This window comes from Anolis carolinensis, unplaced genomic scaffold (assembly GCF_035594765.1).
Source record: "Anolis carolinensis isolate JA03-04 unplaced genomic scaffold, rAnoCar3.1.pri scaffold_7, whole genome shotgun sequence".
NCBI classification, from domain to species: domain Eukaryota; kingdom Metazoa; phylum Chordata; class Lepidosauria; order Squamata; family Dactyloidae; genus Anolis; species Anolis carolinensis.
In genome coordinates, this window is record NW_026943818.1 from 7212757 (window position 1) to 7236343 (window position 23587).

The 23587-nt window shown below is 42.4% G+C and overlaps 1 protein-coding gene across 11 annotated transcripts in view; it reads right to left on the reverse strand.

Annotated features, from left to right (window-relative positions):
* Positions 1 to 23587, reverse strand: part of ehmt1 (euchromatic histone lysine methyltransferase 1) — a 113122-nt gene that overhangs the window by 39222 nt on the left and 50313 nt on the right. For 9 of the 11 annotated variants that reach the window (XR_010000296.1, XM_062960441.1, XM_062960443.1 and 6 more), the window contains 12 exons: positions 21440 to 21987; positions 18852 to 19011; positions 16577 to 16713; positions 16167 to 16349; positions 14571 to 14651; positions 12212 to 12361; positions 9692 to 9812; positions 7242 to 7373; positions 5479 to 5624; positions 3227 to 3370; positions 312 to 538; positions 35 to 202 (listed from right to left, as the gene is read on the reverse strand). Coding sequence is in view for 10 of the 11 variants with exons in the window: in XM_062960441.1 (XP_062816511.1) it covers positions 35 to 202; positions 312 to 538; positions 3227 to 3370; positions 5479 to 5624; positions 7242 to 7373; positions 9692 to 9812; positions 12212 to 12361; positions 14571 to 14651; positions 16167 to 16349; positions 16577 to 16713; positions 18852 to 19011; positions 21440 to 21987 (2197 nt within the window). In the remaining variant the exon portion in view is untranslated. The remainder of the gene's footprint in view (positions 1 to 34; positions 203 to 311; positions 539 to 3226; positions 3371 to 5478; positions 5625 to 7241; positions 7374 to 9691; positions 9813 to 12211; positions 12362 to 14570; positions 14652 to 16166; positions 16350 to 16576; positions 16714 to 18851; positions 19012 to 21439; positions 21988 to 23587) is intronic. The other 2 variants (XM_062960445.1, XM_062960446.1) reach the window with 1 other exon arrangement.

Consider the following 23587-nt stretch of genomic DNA (forward strand, 5'->3'; position numbering starts at 1 on the left):
GGCCGAAGCCTTTCCCAAACTACTCCATGCTTACTTTTCCGAATCCAGAGCGATCAAGGCGCTTTCCAAGGTTTCTTTGACCGGTCCTTGGGGCAGACCTGGCGGGGCCGGTTTGGGAAAGGAAGACGTCCCGGCCAAGTCAAAGCCCTCTGAAGAGGAATTCTCCAGCCTGGCCTCTTCGGATGTTTGCGTTACGATCCCACTGCGGCAAAAACAACCCAAACAAAGAGAGATAAATGCACGATCCTCTGTGCAGGAAATACCAAAAATGGCTTCACTAGTTGCCCAGTGGCACCAGCTCTGGAACTTGCCTTCCTGTCGTTGTGTCCGCCCTTCCCTCTGAAACGCTGGGTTTCTTCTGCTCGTAGCTCTGCGGGAGCGTGGACGTGGTATCGGCTTTTGCGACCGTCACTTCCTTGGCCTTGGAGGCCTCCTCTCCGCAGTGCGGGCAGTAGCTCGTGCCTTTGACCTGGGAGGCACAGTCCTGGTGGAACCGGTGTGAGATGCTGCTCTCCGGCTGGCACTCCATGAACGTGCCCTGCGGAAGACGAGGAAACCTCTCATATGTTGTCGTTCATTTGGGAAAACACAAAACACAAATACACACACACCAGAGGTACATGAGAAACAGGGCTGGAAATGAACATCTTTCAAAGTTGCAGCAAAATGATCCTGTCTGCCATCTCTAGACTATGAACTATTGAGAGGCCGTACTCTCAATTCCACCACCGTCTCATTTTATTATGTGTCATTTTAAGCATGGTTACAGTTGTAAATTTATGTTTCCATAGTCTATATCAGGGGTCCCCAAACTAAGGCCCGGGGGCCGGATGCGGCCCTCCAAGGTCATTTACCTGGCCCCCGACCTCAGTTTTATAATATAATATTTTTATATCAGTTTTAATAATATAATATATTGTAAATACATATAATATTGATAATAATCTTATGTTATACAATATAATACTTATAGTAATACCATATAATAATATTAATTGTATATATTACATATTATATAATAGTATAGTTCAATATAGTAATATATAATGCTAATATTGTGTTATGCTAATAATATAATATATTGTATGTACATACAGCTGCTCTGAGTCCCCTTCGGGGTGAGAAGGGTGGGATATATGTAGTAAATAAATACAGTAAATAAATAATTAATGTTAGACTTAGGCTCGGCCAAAGTCTGACATGACTTGAAGGCACACAACAACAACAACAAGAATCCTAATTAACTTGACTATCTCATTGGCCAGTAGCAGGCCCACACTTTCCATTGAAATCCTAATAGGTTTGTTGGTTAAAATTGTTTTCATTTTTTAAATATTGTATTGTTCTTTCGTTATTGTTGTTGTTGCACTACAAATAAGACATGTGCAGTATGCACAGGAATTTTTTTTTTGTTGTTTTTTCAAATGATAATTTGGCCCCTCAACAGTCTGAAGGATTGTGGACCGGCCCCCTGCTTTAAAAGTTTGGGGACCCCTGGTCTATATGTTTATGTATTTTTTATTTTATGCTTAGCACTGGTAGTGCTTCTGTGAGCCGCCCCGGATCCCTTCGGGAAGATGGTGGCGGGGTATAAATAACTTCTCACAACCTCTGAGGATGCCTGCCATAGATGTGGGCGAAACGTCAGGAGAGAATACTTCTGGAACATGGCCACACAGCCCGAAAGACATACAACAACCCTATTATTATTATTTTATTATGACACAGCAAACAAGATAGATATGCTGGATTTCATATCACAAAATCACAAGTCGAACACTTCCCAAGTGTCTAGGACTGTGTGATGTATTTTCGGATGATGCGTGCAGATCCCAGCAGGGTGGCCTTTTGCAGTTGGCAGATCGTAATTTTGTCAATGCCTATTGTTTCCAAATGCCGGCTGAGATCTTTTGGCATGGCACCCAGTGTGCCCATCACCACCAGGACCACCTGCACTGGTTTCTGCCAGAGTCTTTGAAGTTCAATCTTGAGGTCCTGATAGTGGCTGAGTTTTTCCTGTTTTTTTTCATCAATGCGACTGTCACTGGGATGGCAACATCAATGATCCAAAACTTTTTTTTCCCATAACTGTGATGTCTGGTGTGTTGTGTTCCAGAACTTTGTCAGTCTGGATTCGGAAGTCCCACAGTATCTTTGCATGTTCATTTTCCAATACTTTTTCAGGTTTGTGATCCCACCAGTTCTTTGCTGCTGGGAGGTGGTACTTGAGGCATAAGTTCCAATGGATCCTTTGAGCTACATAGTTGTGCCTCTGTTTGTAGTCTGTCTGTGCGATTTTCTTACAGCAGCTGAGGATGTGATCAATGGTTTCGTCGGTTTCCTTGCACAGTCTGCATTTTGGGTCATCAGCTGATTTTTCGATCTTGGCCTGAATTGCCTTTGTCCTCATGTCTTGCTCCTGGGCTGCAAGGATCAGGCCTTCTGTCTCCTTCTTCAGGGTCCCATTCGTGAGCCAGAGACAGGTCTTCTTGTAAAATTCCTTTTTACATTCGTTTTGGTAGTGAATATGAGCTCACAGGTTCCTCAAATGTTGCGACTCCACAACCTCTGAGGATGCCTGCCATAGATGTGGGCGAAACATGAGGAGAGAATGCTTCTGGAACATGGCGTTCTGGAACATGGCACGTCAGGCCATTCTCTCCTGAAGTTTAACCCACATTTATGGCAGGCATCCTCAGAGGTTGTGAGGTATGGAGAAACTAAGCAAGGAAGGTTTATATATGCCTGTGGAAAGTCCAGGGTTAGAAAAGAACTCTTTGTCAGTTGGAGGCAGTGTGAATGTTGACAAAGAGTTCTTCTTTCACTCTGGACTTTCCTCAGATATATTTAAACCTTCCTTGCTTAATTTCTCCATACCTCACATCTGAGGATGCCTACCATAGATGTGGGCAAAACATCAGGAGAGAATGCTTCTGGAACATGGCGTTCTGGAACATGGCACGTCAGGCCATTCTCTCCTGAAGTTTAACCCACATCTATGGCAGGCATCCTCAGGGGTCGTGACTGCACAAACTCTGAGGATGCCTGCCATAGATGTGGGCGAAACATCAGGAGAGAATACTTCTGGAACATGGCCATACAGCCCGGAAAACACACAAAAACCCCAAACAAGAAGGAGGGATAAAAACGACAGGTGACAATCCTGAAAAACTACCCATCATCTCCATCCTTCTACAAAGACAGACATGCAGCCTGAATGGCTTACCGCTGCACAAAAGAAGCCGCAACCGGGGCAGCACTGATGCTTCACCATTCTCCCTCGATGGTCCTCGCACAGGACCAGGAGCTGGACTTTGTTCGAGGGGCGCATCAGCTCGTATTTCAGCACACGGTTCGTGCACCGGCTCAGCTGGAGAAGGAAGGAAGGAAAAGGAAAACACTGCTCTTGGATCGAAAAGAATACGAGAGAGGGAGGTGGCGTCCTGCACCCATACACACCAAGAGCAAATTCATGCACTGGGAAAAGAGTTCTGCATCAGAAACTAGAGCTGATGTGGTACTATACCACTATACTGTAATATTATTGGTAATATTACATGTGATATATAATTAATATTATTATATTGAATACTTATTAGTATGATATTGTATAATTATACAATATTATTATACAACTAGCTGTGCCTGGCCACGCGTTGCTGTGCTGAAGTCTAGTGGTCTGGGAAATAAAGTATTGAGGAATTGGTGGTAGTTAAGGTCAAGGGTAAAGGTTTTCCCCTGACATTAAGTCCAGTCGTGTCTGACTCTGGGGGTTGGTGCTCATTTCCATTTCTAAGCTGAAGAGCCGGCGTTGTCCATAGACTCCTCCAAGGTCATGTGGCCGGCATGACTGCATGGAGCACTGTTACCTTCCCGTATACCTTCAGGGGATATTATTTTGTAAAGCTTGTGAATATACAATATTTCTGATTGGGTTTTTTTTGTCTGTTGGAGGGAAGTAGAGTCTACACTGCCATATGATCCAGTGCAAATTAGATAATCTGTGGAAGAGGCCTAAGTGAAGCTTAACTCTGCCTGTCCCATGGGCTGAGTCGGTTGCTAGGAGACCAAGTGGGCAGAGATTAGCCCTCTAAACTGGCAGCAATTGGATAAAAACAATTATTGCTCTCCCTGTAATTAAGACTTTATTTTTCTTTTCTTTTTGTTGTATCAACCTAGAGCAGTGGATGATGGGTTGTGTTGTCAAATTTCGAGGTTGGGGGGCCTGTAATTTTGTTGTTTTGTCCGCTGCCCTGATGCCATCACTCTTTTATATATATAGATTATATTATTATACAATTGTACATTATAGTATTATTATAATAATATTTTACAGTTGTATCTGGGCTTGGCCCCATGTAAGCCGCACCATATTATGATGATGATTATGATTATATTATTATTATTATTATTATTATTATTATTATTATTATTATTATTATTATATAGGTAAAAGTAAAGGTTTCCCCCCGACATTAAGTCTAGCTGTGTCCAACTCTGGGGATTGGTGCTCATCTCCATTTCCAAGCCGAAGAGCCGGGGTTGTCCGTAGACACCTCCATGGTCATGTCGCCGGCTGGCATGACTGCATGGAGCGCCATCACCTTCCCGCAGTACCTATTGATCTACTCACATTTGCATGCTTTGGAACTGCTAGGTTGTCAGAAGCTGGGGCTAACAGCAGGAGCTCACTTCATTCCCCGGATTCGAACCACTGACTTTTCGGTCAGCAAGTCGAGCAGCTAAGCGGTTTAACCTGCTGCGCCATGACCAAAAACTGATTCATAACCCTTTTGGGTTATGGGACTAAAAATACAAACAATTCAAAAGTTAAAAATGAAAAAAAGCAATTTCTTTGGCCTAAGGAGCAAAACCCACAAGGGTCTGGGTATCAATCACGCAGGTGAGGAATGGAGTGGACACAGAAAGCGTGGATCTTCTTTTTCGACTTTGTTTTATCATCCCTCAGCAGTAAAAGCATCCATGGGTTATCTGCTGACCACAGGCACTCATTAGAGCTTGGCAGGTCCGGCAGCGGCTAATTGAAAAACGATGGGGGTGTCGGAGAAAGCAGCTGGCGAACAACAGCAGACGAAAGGAAAGATCACAAACTGACCCATGTCCTCAGGCCATAACAACCTATATATGTATGTAAGCATTATGTATGTTGCAGGATGGCTCCAACACAGCTTAACAGATCTAAACCAAATACGTTGCACATAAATATATATTGTTGGGGCCCCTGGTTGTGCAGTGAGTTAAACCGCTGAGCTGCTGAACTTGTTGGTGGTTCAAATCCAGGGAGTGGGGTGAGCTCCCGCTGTTAACCCCAGCTTCTGCCAACCTAGCAGTTCAAAAACATGCAAATGTGAATAAATCAATAGGTACCGCTCCGGCAGGAAGGTGTGCTAGAACCCGCAAGATCTATTTGCTCTGGCCTTACAACGAAGCATGTGTCGAGAAGGGAAATCACGTTACCTCCTTGTCTATGCTCTCGGTCGCCATGCACTGGTTGTTGGCTAACGTGGTGATCTCTCGGCTTTTGGGCGTCTCCATCCGGCAGCTGCAGAGAGGCACTTCCTGAAGGCTGTCTGCTTCGGCCGCTTCGGGACCGTTGGAAAGACCTGCGGGAAAAGAAGAAGAGGAAGGAGAGTGGATTGGGTTGCTGTGAGTTTTTCGGGCTGGGTTATTATAAGAAGGCATTTTTTATTTTGGGATGCTAGACAATATCATTTGACTTTTGTCCAGATCCATCGTAGGTTGGGTTCAGTGCTCTCTGGATAAAAGTAAACTACAACTCCCAGATTCCCAGGGCAATCACCCCCAAACCCTGACAGTCTTCGCAGTAGGCCATGTTGGGTCTATGCACCAAGTTTGGTCCAGATCTGTTGTCGGCTGAGTTCAGTGCTCTCTGGATAAGGGTGAACTACAACTCCCAGATTCCCAGGGAAATTGCCCCCAAACCCTGACAGTCTTCTCAATAGGCCTTGTTAGGTCTGAGTGCTGAGTTTGGTCCAGATCTGTTGTCGGGTGAATTCAGGGCTCTCTGGATAAGGGTGAACTACAACTCTCAGATTCCCAGGGCAATCACCCCCAAACCCTGACAGTCTTCGCAGTAGGCCATGTTGGGTCTGTGTGCCAAGTTTGGTACAGATCTGTCGTCGGGTGAATTCAGGGCTCTCTGGATAAGGGTGAACTACAACTTTCAGATTCCCAGGGAAATTGCCCCCAAAGCCTGACAGTCTTCGCAGTAGGCCATGTTGGGTCTGAGTGCTGAGTTTGGTCCAGATCTGTTGTCAGCTGAGTTCAGTGCTCTCTGGATAAGGGTGAACTACATCTCCCAGATTCCCAGGGAAATTGCCCCCAAACCCTGACAGTCTTCGCAGTAGGCCATGTTGGGTCTATGCACCAAGTTTGGTCCAGATCTGTTGTCGGCTGAGTTCAGTGCTCTCTGGATAAGGGTGAACTACAACTCCCAGATTCCCAGGGAAATTGTCCCCAAACCCTGACAGTCTTCTCAATAGGCCATGTTGGGTCTGAGTGCTGAGTTTGGTCCAGATCTGTTGTCGGGTGAATTCAGTGCCTTCTGGATAAGGGTGCACTACAACTCCCAGGGTGAACTACAACCCCCAGATCCAAGGTCATAGCTCCCAGATTCCCAGGGCTATCGCTCACAAACCCCAACAGTCTTCGCAGTAGGCCATGTTGGGTCTGTGTGCCGAGTTTGGTCTAGATCTGTCGTCGGCTCTGTTCAGGGCTCTCTGGATAAGGGTGAACTACAACTCCCAGATGGGTGAACTACAACTCCAAGATCTGAGGTCATAACTCCCAGATTCCCAGGGCAATTACACCCAAACCACTAAATGGAAGTGTAGAGGAGAGTCTACTGAACAAGCCAGGATCTGCTGCAGACCAGGACTGCCATCTGTTGAGGAGTTACGAAGGTGGAGGCATTACTTTTCATTCAACCCTGGTATTCCCTGTAAGGGGATCCAGGAGGTGGTTCCTTCTTCTGGCCGCTTCCCTGGCCTCCAGGCCAGAGTTGGCCAGGCCTTCCGGTCTGCTGACCTCTCTCTTCAACCCCTCCGCCTCTCGTCTTTCAGCCTCCTCTCCTCCTTCTCGTCTTCCTTCTCCGGATTAGCAGCCACCAGGGGGCATCCTCTTAATACGGAGAAGAAACGCATCCAAGGAAACAAAGAACCAAAATGGTCCATGGCCATATTTAGAAAGCTGACACTCACCTTCTGATTGCGGAGATAGAATCCCCTTCACTCGGAGATCCAAGGAATCCAGGGAGACCTCCATGTACTCCATGTTGCTCTCCGGCTGGGCCCCGTCTCCGCTCCCCAGAGGCGGCTTATAGGCTTCGGGACCTGGGTGGGAAATATTTATATCATATTTATAGAGCCAGAGGGAAAGAACTAGGCATGTAATGTGTACGTGTTTCTCCCTCTCCCTCTCTCCCCGTCTCTATAAGGCCACATTCATCTCCGAGCAGACAATGTGCAGGCTACAACGCAAATAGAGATGTGGGGAGCGCAATGAAAAGCACGGCTAGGCCAAAGGGTCTGTGTTGAGCCCTATTTTCTGCTGTTTAAAAGGTGATCACAATGGGGAGAGAAGGGAGAAGTCCTCCCTTGCAGACACATCTGTCTGCTGCTACACCGTGCGCATTAAGTCATAGAGATTGTGCATGACAAGAGCAAGGAAGAAACAGCAAGGAAGGCTCTCCTCCTCCTCCTCCTCACCCAGGCTTGAGATCTCCAAGCAAAGCTCTAAGAAGAGGCCAATAAGGTGGAAGGAGATGGAGAGGGCAGGAGACATCTGGCTCCACGCAGGAGGAAGGGGAGGAAGTGCCAATCGCAACCCGTCGCCGAGCAAGGCGGTGTCTGCTAATGAAAACTAATGCATGAATCCCTAACAGGGATTAGTTCATGCGCCTCGGCGGCTTGCATGGCACCACGACCACCAATGCACACAAGCTCCATTCATTCTCCCTTGTCAAGACTCCCTTGCAACCAAGGGGTAAATTAACTCTATAGAAGGCCGGCAAGGCACTCAAGATGCCTACTGATCCTACTAATTTTATTTTAATGATGCCACTATTAGCTATTCCAACAAAGGAAGGCTTTCAAGTGACCCTCGATCTTTTCGACCGCAGGCCTTTTCGACCGCAAGGCCAAACAAGACAGAAATCAAAATGGAGATGGAGAACTTTCCCCAAGAGGGAGAGGAACGCCCAAAGGCTATCTGTGTTGAACATGAAGGCATGCAAGCAATGCCGTTTTGCACATCAAAGAGAGCAATTGCTTACGGCCCACCAAGGAAGCAAATGATTCCACCCGGACCACTGTATTATCTCAGGCACGTCGGTCAGCGAAGGAGGCCCTGCTCTCGGTCCAACCCTCGTCACAAGTGCCCTGCTCTCAGTCACTTGGTTCCATTGTATTAATTCACAGTAGCCAAAGTGGTGTAAAACTGCATAATAATAATAATAATAATAATAATAATAATAATAATAATAATAATAATTGCTTTGATTGAAGTCAAAAATCAGAAACTACTCAAAGCACAGCTGACAAAAAACCAGTATAAGAAAACCGCACTACAAACTAGAGCTGACAGCTGGCACAACAAAACATTGCATTGAAAGTTCCTTGACAAAACTGAAGGAAAAGCTGACAAGGGAAGACCTGGCTCTGGCTCACGAATGGGACCCTGAAGAAGGAGACAGAAGGCCTGATCCTTGCAGCCCAGGAGCAAGACATCAGGACAAAGGCAATTCAGGCCAAGATCGAAAAATCAGCTGATGACCCAAAATGCAGACTGTGCAAGGAAACTGACAAAACCATTGATCGTATCCTCAGCTGCTGTAAGAAAATCGCACAGACAGACTACAAACAGAGGCACAACTATGTGGCCCAAATGATTCATTGGAACTTATGCCTCAAGTACCACCTCCCAGCAGCAAAGAACTGGTGGGATCACAAACCTGCAAAAGTATTGGAAAATGTACACGCAAAGATACTGTGGGACTTCCGAATCCAGACTGACAAAGTTCTGGAACACAACACACCAGACATCACAGTTATGGAAAAGAAAAAGGTTTGGATCATTGATGTCGCCATCCCAGGTGACAGTCACATTGACAAAAAACAACAGGAAAAACTCAGCTGCTATCAGGACCTCAAGATTGAACTTCAAAGACTCTGGCAGAAACCAGTGCAGGTGGTCCTGGTGGTGATGGGCACACTGGGTGCCGTGCCAAAAGATCTCAGCTGGCATTTGGAAACAATAGGCATTGACAAAATCACGATCTGCCAACTGCAAAAGGCCACCCTACTGGGATCTGCGCGCATCATCCGAAAATACATCACACAGTCCTAGACACTTGGGAAGTGTTCAACTTGGGATTTTGTGACAAGAAATCCAGCATATAAGTCTCGTTTGCTGTGTCATACTATGTTGTTGCATCAATAATAATAATAATAATAATAATAATAATAATAATAATAATGACAACAACTTTATTTTCGTACCTCGCCTCCATCTCCCCGAAGGGACTCAGGGCGGCTAACATGGCGCCAATCCCAAAATACATACGCAATACACATCATCAGCAAGAAGACACCACTATCTCTTAAGGTTTCGATTGAACAAAAACCAAAGCGGGAAGGTGGGGATCCCTTACCTAAGGTGCCACCTTTTTTCTTTCGACTTCTCCGCCGCCTTTTCCGGGTGGGTTTCAACCAAGGGCTCTCCGGCTTCCCTTTCCGCTTCATCATCTTTTTCTTGAGACTGGATTCCGAACTCTGCAAAACCACAGCAGGCCATCGGCTTCAGGAAACAGGGGACCGGATTTGCGGTCGCACCAACTTATTGGGTCCCAGGCTTTCTGTGAAATCCCATCTAACCTGACTCTCCTCCAAAAATGCCACTGGTCCTCCAAGTGTTTTGGACTTCATCTCCCATAACACTATATAACAAAACTTGAAAATGTTCTGTTCCTGGTTTGAAAGTGTTATTTCCTGTTTAATTGTGTGGTCCTTACATTGGAAGTAGCCCATTGATTAAAATACAGTCATCAAAAACAAATGAGGACAAACATAATAGAACATTTCCACCTACATCTTTAATTTTTAAAATATTATATTGAATTTTATATTCATAATCATAACAGTAGTACTTCCCTTTCTTTAACATTTGCCTTCCAAATCATCCTATATTTTATATACTTACTGTATATACTCAAATATAAGCGCAGTTTTTCAGCACTTTTTTTAAGACTAAAAAAGCCCCCCTCAGCTTATATTCGGTTGCCTTATATTTGGGTCAGCTTATACTCGAGAATATACGGTACATTTATTATTTTTCTCTATTATTATTGGTATTATTACATTTATTATTTTTCTCTTTTATTATTGTTGCTACTATTACAGTAGAGTCTCACTTATCCAAGACTCGCTTATCCAAGTTTCTGGATTATCCAAGCCATTTTTGTAGTCAATGTTTTCAATATATTGTGATATTTTTGTGCTAAATTCGTAAATACAGTAATTATAATATAACATTACTGCGTATTGAACTGCTTTTTCTGTCAAATTTGTTGTAAAACATGATGTTTTGGTGCTTAATTTGTAAAATCATAATCTAATTTGATGTTTAATAGGTTCTTCCTTAATCCCTCCTTATTATCTAAGATATTCATTTATCCAAGCTTCTGCTGGCCCGTTTAGCTTGGATAAGTGACACTCTACTCTATATTTATTTTACTCTATTTTTATTATTAATAATACATTTATAATTTCACTCTGATCTTATTATTATTATTACATTTATTATTTAACTCTACTTATTATTTCATGTATTATTTTCCTCTATTTATTATTATTATTATTATTACATGTATTATTTTACTCTATTATTATTAAAAGGATACATAAGGGCATTTACATTGAAGAAGATGAGAATAATGATTTAATCCAAGTTGGACAGTCTTATCTTAAATTAGAGCTTTATGTAAATATTCAAAAACATTTAACCTACTGATGCCTCGATTAATGTAATTTTATTGGTTTCTATTTTTATTTCTGAAATTTACCACTCTCGGCTTATACTCAAGTCAATGTTTTCCCAGTTTTCTTGTGATAAAATTAGGTGCCTTGGCTTATATTCGGGTCGGCTTATACTCGAATATATACGGTATTCAAAATACTATTTCTTTGAATTTTTATGGACAATTAAATGAGACTTCCGGTTAACTGAGAGTCTACTGTACTATGTCAAGAGAAACCTAACTGGATAGACATTAAAGGATGCCTGTTGCTGAGCATGTTATTATGAACACAGTGCAACCATGCTAGTCAATGCAAATATTTAGTATGACAATATTTCTTTATTGTATGCTGATGCATTTAGCACATTTCCCACCCATTCCTGAAATAAAAATCATTAATTTTACACACAAAGCAAGCGGCGACACAGACACGAAATGAAAGGCAGGCGTGACAATAAATAGGTTAAAAGGGCCAAAACTGTGGACAGTTGAGGTGCGAGAAGCCACAGAGAAAGCCGGCAGGGCAAAAAGCGAAGTTCTGCAAAGATTTTGGTTACTTACGGCATGAAATTTCATCCCGTAAAATAAATATGTAGGATTATGTGGACTTGTGCCTGGATACGTGGCAAACAGGATGCCACCTAATGATGTTCTAGGTAGCTTGGGTACCCAAGCATGGTTCTGATGGACCATAATGCCTCTCGTATATGAGAATAAGCCATAGTTGCCAGAAAAGAAGCCATCCAGTATGCATCCAATACAAAAAGCCTACTGTATTCAGATGGGATGCATACCGAGCCCATTACACCTGATTCTTACATCTTGAAAACACTGTCAACAAAAGTAATTGTTTACAAATCAGAGCCGCAAATTGATTACGCCAGGTTGAGAGATTATGTGGGAAAGTTGGAGAGAAAATTTACGGAAGACACAATGCTTTCATGGGTGTCTATTAAACAACAAGTTGTTTACTTTAAAGTCAGTTCAGGCAACGCTGCATTAGAGTGAACAGCTAAGCCTGAGCTCTCTTGTTCTTAGTTCAAGTCCAGCATTGGTTTTGGATTTTAATCTTATCAGTTTCTATGTTCCTAAGCGCAATAGCAGCAGCAGTAAAGCAGCGGCGGCAGCAGCAACAGCAAACTCTTGGTGCCTTGCCTTGCCTCCTGCAGAACTGGGCCCGGGACCATGGCGGTCCGGACTACGTCCCTGTTCCTCGCCTGCGGCTCCGTCCGCCCGTGGCCTTCCCTGTGCAGACCACGCTCTGGTCTTGGCCCTTGGCAACCAAGAGCAGACCCCTGCCGAGGCCTGACGAGAAAGCAATAAACTCTCATTGTAAACAGGAATGAAGGCTGGGAGTCGGCAGCTTTCTTTGCTCGCGAGGACAACAAAAAAGAAACGGCGCATGAGCAAAACCTAGAGTCCAAAGGGGAATGTCAAACGCAGGTGCCCATATTTACTTGAGTCTAATGCGCAAGCGGATCTAATGTGCGCTTGAGTTTTGAATACACTGAAACCAAAAAAGTATTTGTTTACATGCAATATTTGTAATATGCGCAATTACAGTTGCTGCCTGCTTAGAATGCCTTCTTTAAAAACAATTGTGTTTTCAGCACAATATTATGATTATTAATAATAATACATTAATATTATTATTATTTATTATATAATAACTAGCTGTGCCCAGCCACGCGTTGCTGTGGCGTTGTCTGGTGGTGTTGGTGAGAAATTGTTGAGGTAGTGGTGGTATTCCTTCTACCATGCAGAAGGACACAATCCAAGCACTCCTGACAGATGGCCATCCAGCCTCTACATAATAATGATGATGAAGATGATAATAATGATAATAATAATAATAATAATAATAATAATAATAGCATAGAATCCAAGAGTTTGCAGAGACCCCTAATGGCCATCCAGCCCAACCCTTTCTACTATGCAGCAGGACACAACCTAGGCATTCACAACACATGGACAACGTATAAAAACTATACACTACTACACAGGGACATAGACCCCCTCTACCCTCACCACTTACACAGTACTCAAACAACCAAATGCATACCAAACATAAATACAACCATACAACAGACATTCAATACCACCACTACCTCAACACGTTCTCACCAACACCACCAGACAACGCCACAGCAACGCTGGGCACAGCTAGTAAGATTATAAATGGGTAATATAGCTGTGTGGAAGGGCCTTGAGTCTACACTGCCATATAATCTAGTTAAAATCAGATAATCGGTATCTTATAGGCAGTGTGGAAGCGGCCTGAAGCCTAACTGTGCCTGTCCACTGGGCTGAGTAGGTTGCTAGGAGACCAAGTGGGCGGAGCTTAGCCCTCTAACTGGCAGCAATTGGATAAAAACAATTATTCCTTTCCCTCTAATTAGGACTTTTTCTTTTCTTTTTGTTGTATCAACCTAGAGCCGTGGATGATGGGTTGTATTGTCAAATTTCGAGGTTGGGGGGCTTGTAGTTTTGTTGTTTGTCCGGTGCCCTGATTCCATCACTCTTTTATATATATATAGATACTGTAATGCCATGCTGCATCCCCTTCAGAGTGAGAAGGGTGGGATATAAATACCGTTAATAAATAATATTAATATTAATAATAATAATTGTTTATTAATGTAATGCGCAGGAGCAAAATGTGCAGTCTCTGTAATATGCACAATTACAGTTGCTGCCTGCTTAGAATGCCTTCTTTAAAAACAATGGTTTTCAGCACAATATTATAATTATTATTACTACTACTACTACTACTACTAATAATAATAATAATAATAATAATATATTATTATTATTATTATTATTATTATTATTATTATTTATTATATACTAATACTGTAAGGCTCCTCTGCGTCCCCTTCAGGGTGAGAAGGGCAGGATATAAATACCATTCATAAATAATAATAATAATAATAATAATAATAATAATAATAATAATAATAATATATTTGAATGTTTTTTGTGTGAGGAGCGACTTGAGACACTGGAAGTCGCTTCTAGTGTGAGAGAATTGGCCGTCTGCAAGGACATTGTGTTTTCAGTGCTGCAGAATGGATCCACTTTAAATGCCTTGGTTTCATACTATGAAGTCATGGGGGACTGTGCTTTTACAAGGCTCCTATATCAAACGCTGGTGTTCCATTGAACTACAAATCCCAGGATTACACGTCACTGAGCCATGGCAATTAAATTAGAGATGAGGTCCCTCAACAGAGAAGCTCTAGGTGCTCCTGAAGCAGCTTCCACTATTGCTTTGGCTCAACACTGTTTAATTTTTAATATTTCTATTAAATATTAATCAAATCTAATGGGCACCCTAATTTCGGCAAGGTAATTTAGCCAGAAAAGGTGAGCATTAGATCCGGGTAAACAGAGTCGTTTTCAATCCCTCGCAGCCAGGCATTTTAGTCAAGACAAGGCCTCGCAGCCGCCTCTCGCCATGACAAAATCAGGAAAGCTAGGGGAAAAGTCTCTCTCCAAAAATCCGACGACTCACCAAATCGGACTCATCACCGTCTTCCTCCTCTTCGGCAGACTCTCCGAAGTCTTGATCCTCCTCAGATTCGCCGTCCACCATCTCCAACGAGGAGAGAAAAAGCAGATTACAAAAAGAGCAGGAATCGAGTTAAGAGCGAAGTGATAACCACCTGTAGCTACGGAGATCAACAAAAGTCTTTGTTTACAAATCAGAGCCGCAAATAGATTACGCCAGTTTGAAAGATTACGTGGGAAAGTTGGAGAGAAAAATCACGGAAGACATAATGCTTTCATGGGTGTCTATTAAATAACAACTTGTTTACTTTAAAGTCAGTTCAGGCAATGCTGCGTTAGAGTGAACAGCTAAGCCTGAGTTCTCTTGTTCTTGGTTCAAGTCAAACCTTGGCACCTCCTTCGTAAATACATGGGTCTACCTTATACCAGAGCCATCAAGTCCTGTTGTTGTTGTTGTTGTTGTTGTTGTTGTTGTTGTTGTTGTTGTTGTTGTTGTTATTATTATTATTATTATTATTATTATTATTATTATTATTATTACTATGACCATTGCATGTCTGGATTTGTGAAAAAAATTGTAAAAACCAAAATATTTCAAAATTATCCATATGAGAGGCTTTTTTTTTTTGCAGTGTGCAGGCCTGACGTTTAACCAGTTGGCAGTTCAAATCCAACCCGGGGAGAGAGGGTGAGCTCCCTCCGTCAGCTCTAGCTCCCCATGAGAGAAGCCTCCCACAGGATGGTAAAATATCAAACATCCTCTGGGCAACGTCCTTGCAGATGGCCAATTCTCTCACACCAGAAGCAACCTGCAGTTTCTCAAGCCGCTCCCAACACAAAAAAAAGAAAGAAATATATTTGAATGTATTATTATTATTACTATTATTTATTTATTAATTTATTTATGGCATTTACATCCCACCCTTCTCAACCTGAAGGGGGCTCAGAGTAGTATTATATTATTATATTTATTTATTTATTTATTTATTTCAATTATTTATACCCCACCCTTCTCACCCGAGGGGACTCAGGTGGCAATTGATGTCGTTACACTGATATACAATGAACTAAAACATTAAAACAGTCAAAACAGTCATAAAATACAATATACAAAGTTTAAAACAATGCAAAGTGCTTATGCCATTCATCCACCAGACCTTATACAAGAGCCGTAATTCAGACTGCGTCGAAGCCAACACATGCTTATTCTTCAAATGCCTGCGTACATAGCCAGGTCTTCAGTTTTTTCTGAACTACTCTATAATATAATATTATATTATAGAGTAGTATTATATTATCGTAGTATTATATAGAGTATCACAGTATTATAATAAAGAATATTATTATTAATATATTATTAATAATATATTAATAATATTAATATTATGATTAATAATAATAAAATAATATTAATATTAATTATAAAACATTAAAATATGGGATAAAGTTACCCTTTGGCTAAGTGTATAAGGTCTCCAGGAAACATAAGAGATAAAATTAAGTCCCATAATAATAATAATAATAATAATAATAATAATAATAATAATAATCTGAAGCCCTTCTAGTGCCAAGCATCTTTAAGCATCAGAGCCAAAATCACCTTTATGGTATTGCTAGCGTCCGCATCCCCTTCTTTAGCCGTCCGGTTGTCTTCCGCAGGAAAAGCGGCTGGGTTGTCGGTCCCACGTTCGTCGTCTTCTTCCAGTTCATCCGAATCCTCCTCTTCAGACTCCATGTCTAGCCTTTCTCCATTCACATGCAGGCTGGCGTCACCCTTGTCACCCTGAACATACCCCAGCAGACAAACCAAAGGTCAGAATCTCTAGACAGAACTTCCACTTCTGACATCAAAACATCAGAGGCCATTGTCCCTACAACCAACAATCTCCAAACTTTAGAAGAAAGGGCAAGGTTAAATACGTACTACCTCCATGGTGACCAGAAGCCACCTTCTATCCATACATCCACCCATCCATTCATCCATCCATCAAGCCCATTGTTCTCCCTCACCTTGACACCAGAAGCGGCTTGCATTATGCTTTTGAACATCTCGGTCATCGTCCGCTGCTTCAAAACTTTGGTCTTCTTCTTGGGAACCAAGCTGTAAGTCCCCATTCTTCGTTTTTTCTTGCGAGATACCGAAGCGGCTGAATCGAAAGCCAAAGAGAAGGTGTCAGAAATATATTAAAAAGTTGCAGTTCAATATAAGCAGGTGTGCCTGTAGCTGAGAAGGCCTCAGTTTAAGAGAGGCCTCAGTGAGAGAACGCCTCAGTGTGAGACGGCCTCAGTGTTAGTAGGACCCAGTGTGAGAAGTTTCAGCGAGAGAAGCCCCAGGTTGAAGGCCTCATGTGTGAAGCTCCAGTGTGAAGGCTGCTGTGTGTAAAGCTCCTGTGTGAAGCTCCTGTGCAAGTTTGGTGTCAGAGGAGGCTCGGTGAGAGCGAAGCTAGAAGCTGTTTATCTGCATGAGAAAGAAGCCCAGCGTGGAAGCAAAGAAGGAAGTATAAAGAACTTTATTTGTGTCATGGAAACCTTGTCTTTGTAAATAGTGCAAACATATTATTTTGTTACAAATATAAGCAGGTGTGCCTGTGGCTGAGAAGGCCTGAGTGTAAGAGAGGCCTCAGTGTAAGAGAGGCCTCAGTGTAAGAGAGGTCTCAGTGAGAGAATGCCTCAGTGTGAGAAGGTCTCAGTGTTAGTAGGCCTCAGTGTGAGAAGTTTCAGTGAGAAAAGCCCCAGGTTGAAGGCCTCATGTGTGAAGCTCCAGTGTGAAGGCTGCTGTCTGTAGCTCCTGCGTAACTTCAGTGTCAGAGGAGGCTCTGTGAAAGCGAAGCTAGAAGCTGTTTATCTGCATGAGAAAGAAGCCCAGCGTAGAAGCAAAGAAGGAAGTATAAAGAACTTTATTTGTGTCATGAAAACCTTGTTTTTGTAAATAGTGCAACCATATTATTTTATTACAAATATAAACAGGTGTGCCTGTAGCTGAGAAGGCCTCAGTGTAAGAGAGGCCTCAGTGTGAGAAGGCCTCAGTGTGAGAAGTTTAAGTGAGAGAAGGTCTCAGTGTGAGAAGGTCTCAGTGTGAGGAAGCCTCAGTGTGAGAAGTTTCAGCGAGAGAAGCCCCAGGTTGAAAGCCTCATGTGTGAAGCTCCAGTGTGAAGGCTGCTGTGTGTAGCTCCTGTGTAAGTTCGGTGTCAGAGGAGGCTCTGTGAGAGCAAAGCTAGAAGCTGTTTAAGCATGGAAGCAAAGAAGGAAGTATAGAGAACTTTATTTGCGTAATGGAAACCTTCTTTTTGTAAATAGTGCAACCATATTAATTTGTTACAGATATAAGCAGGTGTGCCTGTAGCTGAGAAGGCCTCAGTGTGAGAAGGCCTCCGTGTGAGAAGTTTCAGTGAGAGAAGCCCCAGGTTGAAGGGCTCGTGTGTAAAGCTTCTGTGTGAAGCTCCTGCATACCCTGTTTCCCCTAAAATAAGACATCCCCAGAAAATAAGACCTAGTAGAGGTTTTGCTGAATTGCTAAATATAAGGCCTCCCCCGAAAGTAAGATCTAGCAAGTTTTTGTTTCGAAGCATGCCCAATGAACAGAACACCAGAGCATGCAGGATCGGTAAATGTACCTACCATAGAGTATTATACATAGAAATAATGGTAGTAACAAGAAATTCTTGATAGGATTCAGTTTGTCTGGTTATGCTGGTTTGTGATGACAACTACTGTACAGTATATAATAAATGTTCATTTTTTTGTTCAAAAATAAATGTGAATTCTTCTTCATTGAAAAATAAGACAACCCCTGAAAATAAGACCTAGAGCATCTTTGGGAGCAAAAATTAATATAAGACACTGTCTTATTTTCGGGGAAACACTGTAAGTTTGGTGTCAGAGGAGGCTCTGTGAGAGCGAAGCTAGAAGCTGTCAAAGGAAGTATAAAGAACTTTATTTGTGTCGTGGAAACCTTGTTTTTGTAAATAGTACAACAATATTAATTTGTTACAAAGAAAAGCCTTCTAAGGAAGAGATAACATTGCTCTGTGTGTTTTTGTTCTTTTTATGACTTTTGGCTACTGGTGCTGCTAATAAGTTACTCTACTGTGCATTTATGGGGAGGGTTTTTTGTTAATAAGCTCACTTGCCTAACAAAGGGAAATCCCGATCTGCATCACCATTAAAAATAAACCTTTTCTCAGCAACTGGCAAAAACCTTCCGCTCCCAAGTCCAGTTTGATAAAAGGACCAAGGAAACAGATGTGCCATCCACTCTAAACCCATCAACCTTTTGGATAGTTACCTGTCTGCGATTTGGAGGTGGCCACATAGCTCTGGTTCTGAGGTAGAGATGAATGAAGGCCAAGGATGGGGGGCAACGAAGCGGGGTTTCCAAATTCCAACATATCTGTGTTGCCATCTTCCTTCGGTGTTTTGGCTTCTTTGGAGTCTTGACTTGCATTCTGAGGAACAGAAATCAAAGAAGTGCCTTATCGTTTCTGAGCGTTGGGTCGCAAAAAGTAAATACGGCCATCCTTTGATTCATAGAGTCCTGTTATAGCCTCGTGGAGTTGGATGAAATCCTGCCATGTCCAGCTATGGCAGGTTGAGTTTCAACAGGAAACATAAAGCCAGGAAACCTAATCTGTGTGGAGGATGTTGAGAACAGGACCTTGGATAGCTCCAAGTGAGCTCTACTGGCTGAAGTTCTCTCCTATGAGGACTGATGTAGAAGTACCGTATATATTCGAGCATGAGCCGACCCGAATATAAGCTGAGGCACCTAATTTTACCACCAAATCTAGGAAAATGTATCGACTCGAATATAAGCCGGGGGTGGGAAATGCCGCAGCTACGGGACAATTTCAAAATAAAAATAGATGCCAATAAAATTACATTAACTGAGGCATTAGTGGGTTAAATTATTATTATTATTATTAGTAGTAGTAGTAGTAGTAGTAGTAGTATTAGCGACATTTACATCCTGCCCTTCTCACCCCAAAGGGGACTCAGGGCGACTTACAAGTTATATATGCATAGAATATATTATATTATTAGTATAGCACAATATAAGCATTATATATTATTATATTATACTATACAACTATATTGCAATATTATTAGTAATATTACATGTAATATAAATATGCCCTTCTCACCCCAAAAGGGACTCAGGGCGGCTTACAAGTTATATATACATACAATATATTATATTATTAGTATAGCACAATATAAGCATTATATATTATTATATTGTACTATACAACTATATTGCAATATTATTAGCAATATTACATGTAATATAAATATGCCCTTCTCACCCCAAAGAGGACTCAGGGTGGCTTACATGTTATATATACATACAATATATTATATTATTAGTATAGCACAATATAAGCATTATATATTATTATATTGTACTATACAACTATATTGCAATATTATTAGCAATATTACATGTAATATAAATATGCCCTTCTCACCCCAAAGAGGACTCAGGGTGGCTTACAAGTTATATATACATACAATATATTATATTATTAGTATAGCACAATATAAGCATTATATATTATTATATTATACTATACGACTATATTGCAATATTATTAGTAATATTACATGTAATATAAATATGCCCTTCTCACCCCAAAAGGGACTCAGGGCGGCTTACAAGTTATATATCTATACAATATATTATATTATTAGTATAGCACAATATAAGCATTATATATTATTATATTGTACTATACAACTATATTGCAATATTATTAGCAATATTACATGCAATATAAATATGCCCTTCTCACCCCAAAGAGGACTCAGGGTGGCTTACAAGTTATATATACATACAATATATTATATTATTAGTATAGCACAATATAAGCATTATATATTATATATTGTACTATACGACTATATTGCAATATTATTAGTAATATTACATGTAATATAAATATTCAATTATAATAGTGTATTATTATTATTATTACATTGTATTAAATGCTTTTGAATATTTACTGTATTTCAAAAAAACCAGTAAGTGGAAAAGTAGGGTCAACAAAAACAATATGTTATCAACAATAACTTAATAATAATAATAATAATAATCATAATAACAACTTCATTCAACAACTATCTATCCCCCCTTGGGGACTCAGGCTGGCTTCCAACATAGTAAGAGGCAAACATTCACTGTCTATATAAACAATGCAGAGCTAGATATAGATCTATAATTATATATACTAACTAGCTGTGCCCAGCCATGCGTTGCTGTGGCTTATGGTAATGCTTTGTTGGTCAGGTGGAATAGCAGTGAATAGCCTTGCAGCCTCAAAAGCCTGAACCCTGGCTGTACCCCGGTGCCATTGTGGCCGAGGGGGGCGAGGCCTAAAAGGGGCAGGGCCTTCCCTTCTGACCAGCAACCAGGGTTGAAAACGGCTCTTCCTCATCCTCCAATTTGGACTTTATTTTCCAGTTTTGTTTTGTTTGTTTTTTTGTTTGAAAGACATAGATTGGATGGCTATGCCTTTTGTGGCCAAATTTGGTGTGATTTGGTTCAGTGGTTTTGTTGTTTACTCAGTCCTACAAACGTACTTTACATTTATCTATATATATAAAAGGGTAATGGAATCACGGCACCGGACAAAACAACTAAACTAAATGTCCCACAACCTCGAAACTTGACAGCACAACCTCTCATCCACGCCTCTACGTTCATACAACAAAAAGAAAAGAAAAATTAAGTCCTACCACAGCAACGCGTGGCCGGGCACAGCTAGTGTGTGTGTGTGTGTGTGTGTGTATATATATATATATATATATTGCACATATGCATTTCCCCCTGAAACATTTGCAAATCCTCTCTATGTGTGCATTTTGAGGCCCCTTTACCTGGTCCGAGGGAGATTTGGGCAGCGTCTTCCGCGCTCTATGAACCTTCATGCTGCCATGTGCGCCTGTGTTTTTCTTCCCCTCGCCGTCCTTGGCGCCGTCCCCGTGTTTTGTCGGCAGAGCGGCCTGGGCAAAGGCGCTCAACGTTCTCCCCTTGCCCGCAGGGAGGGTTTTGGCCGCATGGCCAGGGAGGGAAGCAAACGCCCCGCTGTTAGTCCTGGCGGGCGCCTCCTGAGCCATCTGTTTTGATAAAATGTACCCATTGCTCCCCGTGACCGACGTCTGCGTAAAGTCGTTGGCTTTGATGTGGTTCTGCTTCCCGGCAAGGCCGTCTCTCTCCAAAAGGCCATTTTCCGCTATCCGGCTCAGCTTGGCCGCGGAGTCCCCTTGGCTCACTTTTGCGCCGTCCTGAGTGTTCTTAGCTGCACCGGGGTGGCCCTTGGTGTCACTGCACTCGCAAGAGCCGTTGGTCTCGCCATCGGGGGCCATCTTGGGTTCCCCAACTTGCTTCTCTATAGCACTTTCATCTGCTGCCATAGCATTAAATCCTAGAGACCGAAAAAAAGAAGAGAGAGAATGAATGACCAGGTTGTGGTGGTCCGGGCTGTGGCGCAGCTGCAATAAATAACTACTGACCGAGAGGTCATGAGATCGAAGCCTGTGTCGAATTGAGCTCCCGACCATTAATAGCCTAGCTCGTTGTTGACCTAAGCAACCCAAATGACAGCTGCATCTGTCGAGTAGAAAATTTAGGTACCACTGGTCACCTTGAATAGCATCAAATAGCTTTGCAGATGCAAAGCCTAGCTGCTTCATGCCTAAGGTAATCCTTTGTTCAGGTATGTTAGCTGGCCCTGATTCCTGTCTGGAATTCCAAAAATTCTGAAATCAGGACAGTAAATAAAGAACAACACTCAGAAACAGAGGACTTCCAGAGAGGAAAATATCTGGGCCAGCTAACACCTCCCAACAAAGCCTGGCTGCTTCCTGTCTGGGAAAATCCTTTGTTGGGAGGTGTTTGCTGACCCTGATTGTGTCCTGTTTGGAATTCCAAAATTTCTAAAATCAGGACAGTATATAAACAACACTCAGAAAACAGGGGAATTCCAGACAGGAAACAATCAGGGCCAGCTAACACCTCCCAACCAAGGATTCATCTAAGCAGGAATCAGCCAGACTTTGAAGTTGCAAAGCTGTTCAATGCTAATTATAATAATATAATAATTTTATTCTTGTACCCCGCCCCATCTCCCCGAAGGGACTCGGGGCGGCTCACATGGGGCCTTGCCCAACATCACAATATAAAATCAAAACAAAAACACAAATTTACAACAATAAATCAACAATATCGGTAAAACAATCGAAAAGGACAATCTTACAAGATAAAATGTTAAAACAGATATATCAAACACAAGTCTGGGCCAAAAGGTGAATGTGACAAGTCGGGGGGAGATCGTTACATAATTGACATAGTCGATAAAGTACTATAAATGACAATAGTGACAATAAGAGGGCAGATCAGTGGGTCTATTATTACGTAGGCAGGCATCTTAAACCAACAAAAGTCACTCATCAAAGGCTTTCCGGAAAAGCCAGGTTTTCAGATTCTTCCGGAAGGAGAGGAGAGTGGGGGCCAGCCTAATCTCCCTAGGGAGCAGGTTCCAAAGCCGGGGGGCCATGACAGAGAAGGCCCTCTCTCTCATCCCCACCAACCGCGCCTGCGAGGGTGGTGGGAGCGAGAGAAGGGCCTCCCCTGACGAGCGAAGAGATCGTGCGGGTTCGTAGGGGGAAATGCGGTCTCTAAGGTAGGCGGATCCCAAACCGTTTAGGGCTTTGTAGGTAAGAACCTGCACCTTGAATTGGGCTCGGAAAGTAAGTGGCAGCCAGTGGAGTTCCTTAAACAGAGACGTTGAACGTGCCCTGTAATTTGCTCCAGTTAGAAACCTGGCTGCCGTGCGTTGAACTAATTGCAGTTTCCGGACGTCTTCAAAGGCAGCCCCACGTAGAGCGCATTGCAATAATCCAGTCTAGAGGTAACTAAGGCGTGGACCACCCTGGTCAGATCAGACTTCTCGAGGTATGGTCGCAGCTGGCGCACAAGTTTTAATTGTGCAAAGGCCCTCCCGGCCACGGCCGACACCTGAGCTT